The 15,901-nt window shown below is 41.0% G+C and overlaps 1 protein-coding gene across 1 annotated transcript in view; it reads right to left on the bottom strand.

Moving 5' to 3' along the window:
- The window catches only part of KCNIP3 (potassium voltage-gated channel interacting protein 3), a 34,263-nt gene extending 19,576 nt beyond the window's left edge, over positions 1-14,687 (bottom strand). Inside the window, exons 1-2 of the mRNA XM_053464662.1 lie at positions 14,610-14,687; positions 6,721-6,886 (exon numbers count right to left, since the gene is read on the bottom strand). Coding sequence (XP_053320637.1) covers positions 6,721-6,886; positions 14,610-14,615 — 172 coding nt within the window. The 5' untranslated portion in view covers positions 14,616-14,687. The remainder of the gene's footprint in view (positions 1-6,720; positions 6,887-14,609) is intronic.
- Between the last annotated feature and the right edge of the window lie 1,214 nt (positions 14,688-15,901).

The following is a 15,901-nucleotide window of genomic DNA, read 5'->3' as shown; positions in this document are numbered from 1 at the left end:
GAGGGAATGGGCATGTTCCATTTTGTGCCCAGGAACTTCTAAAAAACATAAAAACCTTTCAAAATGAGGACACTTGCATTTATACATTTTGTGGTATTTTCATATGAATGATTTTTTATTATTTTAGTGCATTATTTATACTAAGTGTATTGAAAGAAAGCTCTGTCTCTCCTTGACAAAATTATGATATGTGTGGGTACATGTAAAATTAAAAAGGAGAATTATGGTTAAAAACAACATCATGTAAAAATGCTAAAACGCCCTGGGTTTTGGGGTACAAAATACCCTCAGTAAATAAGGTGTTGAAGTAGCCTTGTGCTTACTCTTTAATGCCGGCTTTATCCAAGGGAGAGAGAATTCTGATGATTGGTCTTCTCTGTGTAGAATATATCTATTTTTTAAATATCATCCCTGCCTTTAGAAACTTGGCCGGTACAACATGCCCGATAACATTTGTATGATAGATGCATTTTAAGGTATACAAAGCGGATTTATTCACGTAAAATATGTAGAAACTAACTGTTTTAGTATTTATCAACTTGGTGGTTTTTGTTGAGTTCCCACAAAAGATTGTTGCGTAACATTCTAAACACCACAACACAACACCAATACACAAAACCAATACAATTTAGAATTTACAACAATGACCAAGGTTCTTAGCCGATAAAATGCCCTTCTTCAGGACAAAAATATTTCCCCAAACACCAATGCCTCAATAAATGAAGGCATAAGTTATAAAGACCAGACATACACAAACTAACAAAATACTAAACACCACCAAAGAAACATGCATATTGATCGCATACGTTGGTGCGTATTTTGTAGTTCCCGAAAAGAGGGCTTTTTATAGGCTCGGTCCTTACATAGTGTTGACTGAATGTAATTATAAAATGTATCCAAGTTATTAAAAAAATACAGGCTGGATTCTACCTGCTCTACAATGTAAGACATAAATACACACAATTACATGTTCAGGTTGTAAAGAATCGCCTGCAGATGCAGTAAGTAAAGCAACACAGTTGTCACCTGTTACATGGTGTCCTTTATGACTTGTTCTTAGTGACTTCTGTCTCCTGATGCTAATCTTCGTCTGGTTGCTGAGAAGGCTCATAATTGACCCCATGGTACGCGGTAGCAGCACTCGAGTATGAAGTGTAACAACCGATTGATTACTTAAGAGGAGTCACATTTATAGGTCTTTCCCTTTGAAGACCCTACTGTTCCTCCCCTGTAATACAGAGATCTAAAAACTCTTTGTGTTCATGTTCAACCTTTTAGAACTTCAAACATGAGAACACTTCAAACACAGAAGCCAACCACATCACGTTGAGTAACCTGGTTAATAAATATTAAACATCTCCCTTTGACCAGGCTTTGAGTTTAGAAATGTTTTCTTTCGGGTCTTAGGTTTATTTACATTGAAATACACCAAGAGCAAAACCACTCTTTCCAGTATCTATGGTATAGCTTTCTGGAGATGGGGTCGCCCTTTATATACAATACTCTAGGTGAGGTCTGACCAATGATCTATCAACAAAATAACATATCCACCTCCGTCGGTTTATTCTTCTGTTTCCTCTAACTCGTCTACCTTTAAAAGCATCAGGAACAATTACTCATAAGACCCCTGTTTCCCACTTTTTTAGTGATCAGTGAAGCACAGTATATTTGCTTCACCATATTTTTTTCTAAATTAAGGAAGTATTGCTAAAAGTTTAGTAAATAATCCTATCACCTGCCAGTGTTGGCCCTTCATACTGAATAGTGACGTGAGGCGGTTTAAACTACAAATTATCCTGCAAGCTTTCCCGACAGATCTCCCTCTCATAACCTAAAAAAATAAAAATAAAAAACACCTCACAATAACCTGGTTGCATAATTGTGCACACCCTTAAACTAATACTTTGTTCAAGCACCTTTTGATTTTATTACAGCAATCTATTAGCATGGCACATCTTGACGTGGCAATATTTGCCCACTCTTCTTTGCAAAAGATCTCCAAATCTGTGAGATTGAGAGGACATCTCCTGTGCACAGCCCTCTTCACATCACTCCACAGATGTTCAATTGGATTCAGGTCTGGACTCTTCCAAAACGTTAATCTTCTTCTGGTGAAGCCATGCTTTTGTGGATTTGGATGTGTGCTTTGGGTCATTGTCGTGCTGAAAGGTAAACTTCATCTTTAGCTTAGTAACGGGTGCCTGAAGGTTTTGTGCCAAAATTGCCTGGTATTTGGAACTGATCATAATTCCCTCCACCCTGACTAAAGCCCCGGTTCCAGCTGAAGAAAAACAGCCCCAAAGCATGATGCTGCCACCACCATGCTTCACTGAGGGTATGGTGGTCTTTGGGTGATGTGCAGTGTTGTTTTTGCACCAAACCTTTTGGAATAATGGCCAAAAAGTTCAAGCTTGGTTTCATCAGACCATAACATATTTTCTCACATGCTTTTGGGGGACTGGATGTTTGTTTTTGCTTGGGTGTTTTTCTTTGTAAGAAAAGGGTTCCGTCTAGCCAGCCTACCCCATAGCCCATTCAAATGAAGAATACGGGAGATTGTTGTCACATGTAGCACAAAGCCGGTACCTGCCAGAAATTCCTGCAGTTCCTTTAATGTTGCAGTAGGCTTCTTGTAAGCCTCCCTGACCAGTTTTCTTCTCGTCTTTTCATCAATTTTGGAGGGACGTCCAGTTCTTGGTAATGTCTCTGTTTTACCACTTGATGATGACTGTCTTCACTGTGTTCCATGGTATGAAAATGCTTTGGAAATTCTTTTGTACCCTTCTCCTGGCTGATATCTTTCAACAATGAGATCTCTCTGATGCTTTGGAAGCTCTCTGCAGACCATGGCTTTTGCTCTGAGGTGCAACTAAGCAAATCTCAGGTAAATCGTGATTAATCAGAGTCACTTTAGATGATGGCAGGTATGTAATGACTTCTATTTAACATGAGTTTGAATGTGATTGGTTAATTTTGAACACAGCTCAAAGATTTCAGCTTGTTTTGCAATTGATTTGTTCACGTTATAGGTCACATTAAAGGTGGAAATAGTTCTGACATGATTTATCTTTGTCTCATTCTTTAACATCACAAGAACCTGGCATTTTAACAGGGGTGTGTAGACTTTTTATGTCCACTGTAGAAGGCTATTCCGTGAGGCGGCACTGCTAGAGGGGCCGGGTAGAAACCTGCCAAGCTTGTAGTTTTTTTTTACTAAACTGGATATTTTGTTCCATACCTTTACTACCCCAAACAGCCGCATGGTAATAGAGTCAGGGGATCAGTATTGGAGCTGCTGATTAAAAACTATAGTGTCGATAAAGTAATGTGTTACTCAATTAATGAATCAAGTCAAGCATGTTATTCTGTAAATAATAGCTGACTGCCAGGGCCGGCCTTTGGGGTGTGCGACCTGTGCGACCGCACAGGGCGCCACACTCCAGGGGGCGCCGCCGCGGGGTCCGCCGCCGCCGCAGCGCGGTCCGACGCCACTGCCGCCGCGGGGTCCGCCGCAGCGTGGTCCGACGCCCCTGCCGCCGCGGGGTCCGCTGCCGCCAGTATGGGGGCACCCGGCACCCCTCCAGAGACGGACAGTAATGTCCGCCGCTGGAGGAGCAGACTCGCAAGGGAGCAGTATCGGAGGTCTTTAACAGACCTCCGATACCGCTCCCTTGTGATCCCCGCGGCAACAGCTGCTGTGCGCCGGGGTTTGCTGTCAGATCCCGGCGCACAGCACTGAAGCCGCGCCCACCGGTCTCCGTGCCCTCTGACCCGGAAGAAGAGAAGACAGAAGAACTAAGAAGAAGAGCGAAGAGGAGGCAAAGAAACTGAAAGAGGAAAGGTAGGAAAGCATAGAGTGACAGTGAGAGTGGATTGGTGTATATGTGTGGATTGGTATATATGTGTGGATTAGTATATATGTGTGGTTTGGTGTATATGTGTGGATTGGTGTATATGTGTGGATTGGTGTATATGTGTGGATTGGTGTATATGTGTGGATTGGTATATATGTGTGGATTGGTATATATGTGTGGATTGGTGTATGTGTGTGGATTGGTATATATGTGTGGATTAGTATATGTGTGGATTGGTGTATATGTGTGGATTGGTATATATGTGTGGATTGGTGTATATGTGTGGATTGGTATATATGTGTGGATTGGTATATATGTGTGGATTGGTGTATGTGTGTGGATTGGGATATATGTGTGGATTGGTGTATATGTGTGGATTGGTATATATGTGTGGATTGGTGTATATGTGTGGATTGGTATGCGTGTGGATTGGTATATATGTGTGGATTGGTATATATGTGTGGATTGGTATATGTGTGTGGATTGGTATGCGTGTGGATTGGTATATATGTGTGGATTGGTGTATATGTGTGGATTGGTGTATATGTGTGTGGATTGGTATGCGTGTGGATTGGTGTATATGTGTGGATTGGTGTATATGTGTGGATTGGTATATATGTGTGGATTGGTGTATATGTGTGGAGTGGATTGGTGTATATGTGTGGATTGGTATATATGTGTGGATTGGTGTATATGTGTGGAGTGGATTGGTGTATATGTGTGGATTGGTGTATATGTGTGGATTGGTGTATATGTGTGGAGTGGATTGGTGTATATGTGTGGATTGGTGTATATGTGTGGATTGGTGTATGTGTGTGGATTGGTGTATATGTGTGGATTGGTGTATATGTGTGGATTGGTGTATGTGTGTGGATTGGTGTATGTGTGTGGATTGGTAAGGGTGTGAGAGTGATGGGTGTTATGCTGTACCATTTCCAATGTATTTTTCATTATATAATTATGCTCTAAAGTACATCATAACTCCCATCACTCTATACTGTTCCATACAGTGGCAGAGCTGGGAGGCAGAGGCCTTGCACCCTCACCGCAGGACTTCTGAAAGGTAAGTGAACTTCAAAGAGGGAGAGGGTAGATAGTTAGGAGGGGGTAGATAGGGAGAATGGAGTGAGACGGGGTACATAGGGCAATCATACTCCTATCATGCCAAGTAGTCTACGAGTACATCCTGGAATCTGCGGGCATGATAAGAATGTGATTGCTGTTAATCATATATATATATATATATATATATATATATATAAATATTGTTATTTAATTGTTTTGTTATGTGTTATGGTGTGTGTGTGGGGGGGTCATATTCGGTTTCGGCCAGGTAAATGCTGCACTTTTGGTTTCAGTCCAGAATTCGTTTCGGTGCATCCCTACTACTAAGCCAGACAATGAAGTGGTAGGCCTACACCACATCAATGTTTGGCGTAGTATATAGTGATTGGGGTTTTGTTACAAGTTTTGATTCCTTTCTTTTTTTGGGATGGGGGGGCGCCAGACGAGTAGTCCGCACAGGGCGCCAGAACACCTAAGGCCGGCTCTGCTGACTGCTTGACATGAAGACAATGTTTCTGCCAAGAACTAAATCCTTTAAGTACAGTCATATCTACGACAAAGATATGTTCTTCAAAGCGATATACTTTTAGCCAAGTCTTTGTATTCTTACAGAGTGAAACAAAGTCTACATTTGCAAGCTATGCTTTAGAAAACAAAAATAATTTTGCATTAATAAATGTATAAAATAGATTATAATACTTTCCTTGCTCCCTCCCGCTTATTTTCCCCTTACATAGCACAACACATGTGAATCAATATAAGTGCACACGGGTGCCACCTAGTGGCTATGTATAAATATGCGTGTAATTATGTGTCTGGTTTAACCCTTTCAGTGCTTCGGTCAGGGCACATTTGGCCCCACCAGCAGCTGGGCCAATTTTCAGAGTTTTGCTATAGTTACATTGAGGTGACAATCCCAGGTATGCTCATACACTATATGGACAAAAGTATTGGGACACCCGGCCATTCCACCAACAGGGAGTTTTATGACACTGCATTCTAAATACACAGACATTAATATGTAGTTGGTCCCCATTTTGCAGCTGTAACAGCTTTCACTCTTCTAGGAGGCCTTTCTACAAGATTTTGGAGAGTTTCTGTGGGATTTTTGCTCATTCATGCAGTAGAGTATTTGTGAGGTCGGCACTGATGTTGGTCGAGGAGGCCTGACTCGCAATCTCCGTTACAGTTTATCCCAAAGGTGTTCGATTGGGTTGAGGTCAGGGCTCTGTGCGGGCCACTCAAGTTCTTCCACACCAAACTTATCCAACCATATCTTATTGACCTTGTTTTGTGTGCTGGGGCAAAATCATGCTGAAATAAAAAAAAAGGGCCTTCCCCAAACTGTTCCTACAAAATTGGAAGCATAGCATTTGTATGCTTTAGCATTACCCTTCACTTCAGTAGAGCATTTGTGAGGTCAGGCACTGATGTTGGACGAGAAGGCCTGGCTCGCTATCTCCGTTCCAGTTCATCCCAAAGCTGTTGGATGATGAGGAATTAATAATGAACCTGACGTGCTAAAAGGTATATCAACCTTCTAACTTCAATTACTTAGTGGACCACACTGTAGCTTTCTAGCTATTAATACCAAACTTGTTTATATATAAAATGTATGCATGGATGTGTTAGTAATGTGTTACTGTGTATGCAAAAAAAACCCAACACTGGTAATAATAATGATCCCAAAGTATTAGTTAAACAACTTCATGTGCAACAGGTATGAGGCACACAGCCTGTTGAGCAGAGGTATACTAAGGGTTAACACATGATAATAAGTCAAATATCTAGGTTTAGGTACCTGGGCCTTGTGGCGACGTGCTGGAAAGTATCCATTTAACCAAACAACATTTCATCAGGGCCCTGCGGGTAAGACGGGGCTTCTGCCACTTCACACCATCCTTTTTCTCGGGAGAGGTCTGGCTAGGGTCTCCCAGCAAACTGCCATCATTCTCCTTACTGTCACCCTGCAAGAAAGAGACGCTGCGTTAGAGACACATTGAAAAAGTGAAATGAGGCCAACATGATCTCACCAGAAATGTATAAAAATAACTTAAAAGAAAGTGTAACTCCATTGCTCAGGGCATAATATATATTAATTATATATAATAATAGACCCAAAACCCACACGTTCTTGGTAAGTCCACTAGTCATTGCAGTTTCCATTTATTTGTGATATTCCATTCCTTTTCTCTCTAACTGAATTAGTAGTACATAGCACAGGGTGATGGAGTCAAGACTATTTTGCTAGTCCATGGGCCGGTACTATGTGGCCATCTTCTGACAGTAATAGGTGAAAGACCTCTGTGGCAGACAGATGAGAACCAATTGATCCATCCTGTAAGCTGCTCGGTAGAAAATGAAAAAAAGGTAATATGATGACTAATTATCTAAGCAAATTAAGGCGAACTGAATTTTATTGTGTAGAGATTATTTAAAAAAAAAAAAACTCCATTACAGTATACCGGTATTCTAGATAAATTCTATATTTTCTATACAAACTCCTAGTATACCAAGCTGAAAGGGCACTTTGTGACCTTTTTATATAATAGTGCTTTAAAAACACTGGGAACACTAATTAATGGGTCCTGATTGGCATGAAATGTACCAATACAGAAAACTCCCCAAGCTCTAGTGATGTATGACGCAGATATAGATCTTTAATTTATCTATTACCCGAGAGAGAGAGAGGACGTCTGTTGGGCTCTCAGCCTGCAAAACATCAGAATTCAAGAGAAGAATTGGATTTTCTAGAAAATCAAGATGACACAATAATGTTTAAACCTTGTAAATATGCGAGGTGGGGCACATGGGTATTACCTGCCATAGCTGTAAGCTCTGTTTCCACAAAGACACTAAAGCTGCAGGTGTTCACCATCTCATCACATACCAAGTGGTGACCTAAGCCTTGTCTTATACAGTTCTGACAAATCCACCCGTAATGAGAGGATCCACCTAACAACCTGCGGGACACCTGGCTGTCGCTGAAAACCTGGGTGGAAGGAGTGACAGAGAGGAGAAGAATGGAAATCAGAGGTGCCCTGGGGGGTTCTGTACTGTGTGTTCACTCATGTGTGTTCTGAACAGTCGATGTCTACTCGGTAGAACCAGGTCAGACTCCTCCCTGCTGTCATCTTAGATTCCTGATCTTGTACTCAAGCATAGAGAAGTAAAGAGATAAAAGTAAAAACTGTACACGCTAAACATCCCCTGAGAAGAAATAGTTAAACTTTTAACAGGCTTATAGTATGAATATTTTAGGTGGTTTTGCTTAAGAGAGGTTTGTCTTGGTTCTTGAGCTACAGCAATTCTGAAAATTACTCCAGGATGCTTCTCACATGTCTTGGACCGGATGATGATAATGCCGATCCTAAATAAATATACAGAAAAGCAGCAGGGGGTGCTCTAATTCTTTATTCCAAAAGGAGAAACCAATCATAAATATATCAACTAGCAAGCCGTATACCCCCAGTCTAATAAGAGTAGTAAGGGAAGCTAACAGAAAGCGTCACAGTTGTTGTGGAAGCCATAATGCTGAACCTAAAATACCTTCGCCTACCTACAGCTGCTGAGTGTCATGGTTTTTATAGATTGCATGCTTGTGATCAGGGCCCCCCCTGTATCGTTTCACATTAGTCTGTCAGTTCTTGTTTTGTCATACCCTTTGAATGTACACTCAATCCTCGCTATTCGCAGAGGTCGGGTTCCGCGTGAATACGAAAATCATGAATACGGAGCCTTTGATCCTCTAGGAAAAATGGGGTTAGATTCCCGTGGAACCCTGTTCACTATACAATTTTTTAACCCTTAAAAAAACCCACCTTATTTAATATATTATGTATTTTATAAATGTATTTTATAATATATTTTATAAATAGTTTTCTTTGTAATAGTATAGTATGTACACTCTTTTGGAGTACCTATACTCGCACTGTCACTACTCATTTGCTCATCCATGCACAAAAACACACATTATTACAAAATCCCAGGGAAACATAGAAAAAATGTATCTAACACACGTACTTTATTACTGAGGCTCACACAGCCTTCTTGCACTAAGGCACAGTCGCCAACACACATGCGCTACGCTTGGACCTCTTTATCCTCTCTGCAACACTGATCCCATCTGGGACCCCGTGCGAAAAGCGCCTTACTGCCCATGGAGTTGAATACCCCCTAGGTGCGCATGAATAGCAAAAAATGGGTTATACCGTATCGCGCATGAATAAGCGAATCAGTAAATACAGAACTCAGGAACAATGAAGATTTGTTGCTGTTGTCACTATACAAATAAAAGATAATAATATCAAAACAGGTGGATAGTCCCTGTCAACCCATGATACAGGGCTTAACAAAGTTTAGGACTTTAATAACCCCAGCACAGAATTCAAACCAAAAACAAAATGAATCAACATGTGCATTCATTAAGCCATGAGTTTCTTGGAAATGGCTAATGCGTCTTGGAAGATGTAAGTCACTAAACCCCCTTCCATCCCATCAGTAAACTAAAAATAAATAAAAATAAAATGAAAAAATGAAGTAAAGAGAAACAGAACCTAGGTCCCCTGTTAACGGGTGGGTATTTCTAACCCGTCTAACCTGTCCATCAGTGCCTTTAAAGAAAGTCCAACCGAGTCAACAGAAGCTGCTGGTGCACCAGAGTATGTATACGTTGTATATATTGCCTTTTAGGAATCTGCTGCCATGGGTTTTTTTATATTTTTAAACTGGTTTGATTCCTTGGGCCAAAGATGAGGACCATTCTCCCCCTTCCTATTTGCTGCATCCTTTTGGTGGTAGGTAGGGATTTTTTTTAAAAAAATGTCATTTATTTTTAAGGACAGGAATGGTGAGAGGGGGTGAGGTACAAGATGGGGTCTAATATTAGTTTAAAACTCCTATTCCAATGGGGAGAGGAGGGTGTAGATGGCTTCTATGCTTCCAATTATATTTTGGCTACTTTTAACAAGGTGAGGGACGAAGGGGAGGAAATAGGTGAGTATTTAATAATTGTGTGTGTGTGTCTGTATATATATGTATATATATACCTATTTATATATATATATATATATATATATATATATATATTATATATATTGTATATCCAATAAGTCACATACTGCCAAACCCCTGTCTGAAGCCATTTTTATGTTCTATAAAGCCTATTAAATTCACAGAGGACCCTTAAATTTCCTACAAATACACTGAGATTCACTAACACCGATTTTAATAATGTAAGAATATTCTTACTTCAGCATAAGTATGTCAATTTAAATGCTTGATTGAGTTGACCAAGGAATAAGAGCTGTAATTGCCTATCTGTTCCCATATGTGTATGCGGCGTATATTTATTTGCCCTGTTTTTTAGGCTACGCTTGCTCGCCAATTAAGTATATGAAGTTTTTTTTTTTTTACCTGCCATGCCATTTTCCACAAACTATAAATTCTGGAGTCGTCCTATTCCCTATTATAAATAATAGAGGTACTCTTTGTTTTTTTGTTTACACAGTCATTCATTATTTAGAAAGAAAGGCTAATTAGGCACACTAGTGTACCTTGTTGTATTATTCACACAATGCTACCATAATGCTAAATTCGGCATAGATAGAACCTGGAGCACAGTTCTGAGCAGAGTTTGGAGAAAGAAAGGGTCATTGAGATAAGGGTGTAAAGGTTGGACAATCTATACGAGAGTCGAGAGGAAATTACATTACAAACATGGAGTGTCCCTCAACAAGTTTGTACCCTCTATATCTTTCAAATAGACCCTTCTGGTTATCCAAATTTGTTTTACCCTCTTATTAACTTTTAACTCCAAGTCAACATCATTAAACTGAACTCCACCCTGCCCGAAATGGAGAACACCTTGGGACTGCCCTAGATCTAAGCCTACAAAAGTGCCACCAGCCGCCCCTCCCCCCTTGGGCGCCGTGTCCTTCTTTGGAGTGCCGGTATAGGATGTTGTATCCCAATGCTCTGTACCTTAAAGGCATACAGCACCTTTTAATGTCCTCCTATGGAGACTGTGCTGAGCTGACACCGCCCCCCCCATTGTAAATGGGCCAGTTAAGGAGATCAGTGATCTCCCATTGAGCAATAGTGCTACAGGCAGCCGGATTGCCCAATAAGACGTTGGGCTCCATGTTATGTGGCCCGTCTGGACGTGCGGCCCTAGGCCAGAATACACTACTGTTTATATACATAGTTATCCAAATTTATTTGTCCAAAACGGCCCTTATACTTTAAGGCTAGCGGCCATTAAATGACATATATGTGGCTGCCTTTTGGATACACATAGCCGCACACTTTTACACTTTTGCTGTCACCACATGTATTCAGCATTGGATCAGCTCCATGAGCGGCAATAAAGGTACATGGGAGGTCATGAGAGTCACCGTCCAAACAGGCAACTGCCCTTTGTGCCTGAGGTCTATGGCTATCCCAAGCAAAGTGTGACTTATTTTTAGTAGAATATCCCCTAATTCAAACCATCCTGTTTGCAGAAGACCGAAAACAACCCTCTGGTTAGGCTTTGTTTCACATATTACTCATTCGAAATCATTTTGTAGTTATTTCCGGGAAGTAATTCTGGATAAAAAGTTTCAAATCACCATAGTGACGATTGGAACTTTCCTGCTGATTGGACCGTACCATTTGTTGCTATGGTGATTAGATCACTTCCATCCCTTTGTATACATCAGTTTGTTTTGTTACTATGATTAAGAGAAAGTACAGCTTTGCAGAATCCGCTGACACTAATAATTTTAATATATACATGTAGACGTGCGCTAGCGCTGAATGGGTATCGGAGTCTGGGAAGTGATTAACAGGTATAATTATCATGGCTTGCTGCTCTCAGACGCCCAAGAGCCCACGACACAGGCTGGGCTGTGACATATTGCTAAATAAATCACTTAACGAGTGCTCCATCATCACACAATATATAATATTAACACAGCAGCCCCGGTACGCACATTCTTAATATAGAGATTATGAAGGTAATTAGGTTGATAAATAGCCTTTTTTATTATTTTTTTTTTGCTTATATTTTCAGAGGTTAGCAGCTTGCGAATAACTGTTGGGAATAAATAAAATAATATATGGACGTTAGCGTACATTGCTGCACACACTCTTCTCAAATGGTTTTGGATATTAAAAACAATGTTGGATACCTTATGGACAATTTATGCATAGACAAATTTAAATTAAAGGGGCAGTCGCACTGTTTATCTCCCGGTATTAGGGAAGCAAACAGTACTTGCCTCTCTGTGATCGAACCCTTTCTGGGACCAGTCGGTGGAAATGGCACACCAGCCCAGGCTAGTGAAATGGGTCGAGCCAAGCATCTCTGCAGAGTGTTTCATCCCAGTTGGTTGGGGGTCAAAAAATGTGACCTGACCTCTAAATGCATGACCTTTTTCAAATATTTTACAGAAAAATTGATATCTCACTTTGGGCTCTATTCACCACAGAGGACTTTGCCGACGAATTATGGTTTTAATGCTCCTAATTCTATAGGCATTGAGAAAGAGTGGTTGAGATGACCCTGCATAATGCATACTTTAAATCGTATGGATATAAACATACTTTAAAGAGGGCCAACTAATGTATTATTGGAGCTGAAAGACACTGGGGTTGACAATGCATAACTTAAGTTGAAGTCGGTAAGATGAAACTGCAGCTCTCCTGCAAACTCCCGCTTTAGTGAATAAACATCTTTGCTTGCACATGCGTTTGAATTTTTTCAGAAAAATGCCTATCCCAATTTAGTATCTAAACCATCCTTCGATCACTAAACTAATCGTTTGTTGAATCCCAGATATATCTACTATTTCTCCAATTAAGCATTTCAGGAATTTCCCCTTTATGTTAGAAATAAACATTTCTAGTAGTCACACCTTGACCTCACAAAATTGTGGCCGATTTGTGTCTACTACTAAGGTTTAAGATTACAAGGTGGCTGTAAGAGCTTAATAATAGTATTTTTATATATATTTAAAGGTTAACCCTTATTTATGAGCAATGAAAGGGTTAAAAGAATACCCAGAGTGACCAAAAGTGTAATATGGCTGATTGCTGGTGAAACGTAAGCCCTTCTCATGTTGGAGAGGATTTGCCGGTAATAAGATGTCAGCTGCATGGTTAATAGAGTGTGCTGGACTTAGAATTTATGGCAATAATGTATATTTCATATCCATGAACAACAGGGGGTACTAAGCATCATTGCACAGAGCAATTTCCACCAGAATAGCAAAACATCTGAACCTGAAGAGCGAAAGTGTGGGGAAGGAAGCGATGAACACAAGAACAGCTGCGGACAAGATCTGCATCCCTCTGATCTGTATTCCATAGACTCAGCTGGAGAAATGAATGAATGAAACATAACGAATGAAGGAGAGGGCACAGTGCTCAATGTTATTCCGCATGTGTATGTGCATATGACCATCTATATACATGTGTGAATGCACATGTAACGAAGATCACAACAAGTGATAAGAGGAGGAGAGATAAGAGCTCGGCAGGAGAGGAAAAAAGAACACAAAGAGAAAAGTACATGGAAAATAAATGAAATATAGAAAGTATCTGAGTGGAAGAGGGGAGAGTGAACTAAAAAGAGTTATACGAGGGAGAAGGGGAATGAAAGAGTTGCAGAATAATAGACGTAAGTAACGAGAGAGATAGTAGAGAAATGGGAGGTAGAGAGAGATAATGAGAAGAGGGGGAAATGAAAGACTGATAGGAGAGGGAATGTGATGATACCGTAATGAGGAGAGAGTAATAGGGGGAAAAAGAAAATGGAAAAATAATAGGGAGAAATAATAATGGGGAAGGGTAGGTGGGGAAAAATATGATAGTAATGGGGGGAGAGAAATATTATGGGGGTATTAAGGAGAGAGATAATAGAACAGTAATGAGATAGTAATAGGGGAAAGAGAGTACAAATCTGAGAATCGTGGGGGAGGGATGAAAATGGAAGGGTATTAGGAGCAGAGGTAATGAGAAGGTAAAAGGAGGAGTAAAAAAAAAAAGAATTATGGAGGAGATAAAACCGAAAAATAAAACAAACATAGAGATCAGAGGGGTGTCAGAGATCAGGGTATACAGTGACATCCAGTGCACCCCCGTAACACTGTGTCTCAGAGCTCAATGTACAGTGACATGCAGTGCCCCCTGTAACACTGTGTCACTCAGCAGGGGGTACAGTGACATGCAGTGAACCCCGTAACACTGTGTCTCAGAGCTTGATGTACAGTGAAATGCCGTGCACCCCTGTAACACTGTCACTCAGCAGGGGGTACAGTGACATGCAGTGCATCCCTCTAACACTATGTCACTCAGCAGGGGGTACAGTGACATGCAGTGCACCCCGTAACACTGTGTCACTCAGCAGGGGGTACAGTGACATGCAGTGCACCCCGTAACACTGTCACTCAGCAGGGGGTACAGTGACATGCAGTGCATCCCTCTAACACTATGTCTCTCAGCAGGGGGTACAGTGACATGCAGTGCATCCAGTAACACTGCCACTCAGCAGGGGGTACAGTGACATGCAGTGCACCTTGTAACATTGTGTCTCAGAGCACAATGTACAGTGACATGCAGTGCACCCCGTAACACTGTGTCACGCAGCAGGGGGTACAGTGACATGCAGTGCGCCCCTGTAATAATGCACACAGAGTACCCTCTTACCTGCATGGCCACGGCAGATACAGCTGCACGGAGATCCTGGGAAGCCGCTAACTGTGTGACAATGTGAACTCGGAGCAGCATCTCTTCTCTCTCCTCCCAGCCTCATCACAGACTCTAGGAAAAAAGTCTTTACAATTAACTGTTTACTCACCATGTTCCTTGGACACTTCTCTGCGCTAATCTCTTGCGCTGTTTGGAGGGTCAGCAGCACTGATCAATATACGGTTGCTATAGGTTTTACAGGCGTGAGCACCATAAAATTAAGAGATTGTTGGTGAAATGACCTAAAACATCTAACAATATATATAAAAAAAACCCTGCAACCGTGGAGTTTTACCTAATTGTTTCATTAAATGAATGACCCGCAATGTAAATTTCAGGTGTAGCCAAAACCATAGTGTATCACGAGATTGTAATTAACTGGGTTGCTGGAAATAAAATATCACATAGATGCTGACAATAAAAGCACGGAGCTGTTGCTAATAACAAACAGATACTGTTTGGTGCAAACAGGTAGACTGACCCTAAAACAGGAGCAATCACTTGACTCCGAGCCCCTTCCCCAAACTGTTATCATTGCCCTTCACACCATATGCAGACTATCACAAATGGGAAATATGGAGATAATCTGCAGTATCTCACACCCACCCCCACATCACCATGGTAACAGAACCCATGAACCGTGGGGGGGGCTGCTCTAATGTGAAGAATAGCATATTAACCCAAGCCTTGCCACATGCGCATGATTTTGAAAAGATACAGGCTCTATTCACAGTATGCTATTTATAAACGTTATAAAGCGCCTAAAATTAGATGGCTTTCTGGGAGCAGAGTAACGCTATTCACACACACAGAAGGACTGATTATTCTCTTCTCAGCTTTTATAGTTTGGTGGAGAGAAGCGGGAGAGATGGGACAGAACTTTCACATTAATCGCAGATGAAGGGCATGTTTCAGTGGTCGCTGTAGGAATAGAATGTATTCAGGAGCTGGCGGATAACTCCTTCAAATTAAAAGGCTTTAGGAGTGGTGAATCCATTGACTCCCATCCAAGCATAGGTGGTAGATACTGCTAAAGAGACATTTGTGAAACCATTCTGCATAGAAGCTAGATTGACTCAAGTCAATTTTAAATGTATAGGTAAAGGTTGTAGATTTGGGAGGTTGTTTATTTGCAGGTAAATTATCTCGGTGGAAAGAATACCTTGAGGGACACAAGTAAATTGGACCTATCTACCTCACCTGAATTAGCTAGTCAGAACGGTCAAGGTGATTGTCTACTAGTTAAGCTG

Source organism: Spea bombifrons, chromosome 4, assembly GCF_027358695.1.
Source record: "Spea bombifrons isolate aSpeBom1 chromosome 4, aSpeBom1.2.pri, whole genome shotgun sequence".
NCBI classification, from domain to species: domain Eukaryota; kingdom Metazoa; phylum Chordata; class Amphibia; order Anura; family Pelobatidae; genus Spea; species Spea bombifrons.
The sequence above is the reverse complement of the archived record's forward strand: the minus strand, read 5'-3'. Positions and strand labels throughout refer to the sequence as shown.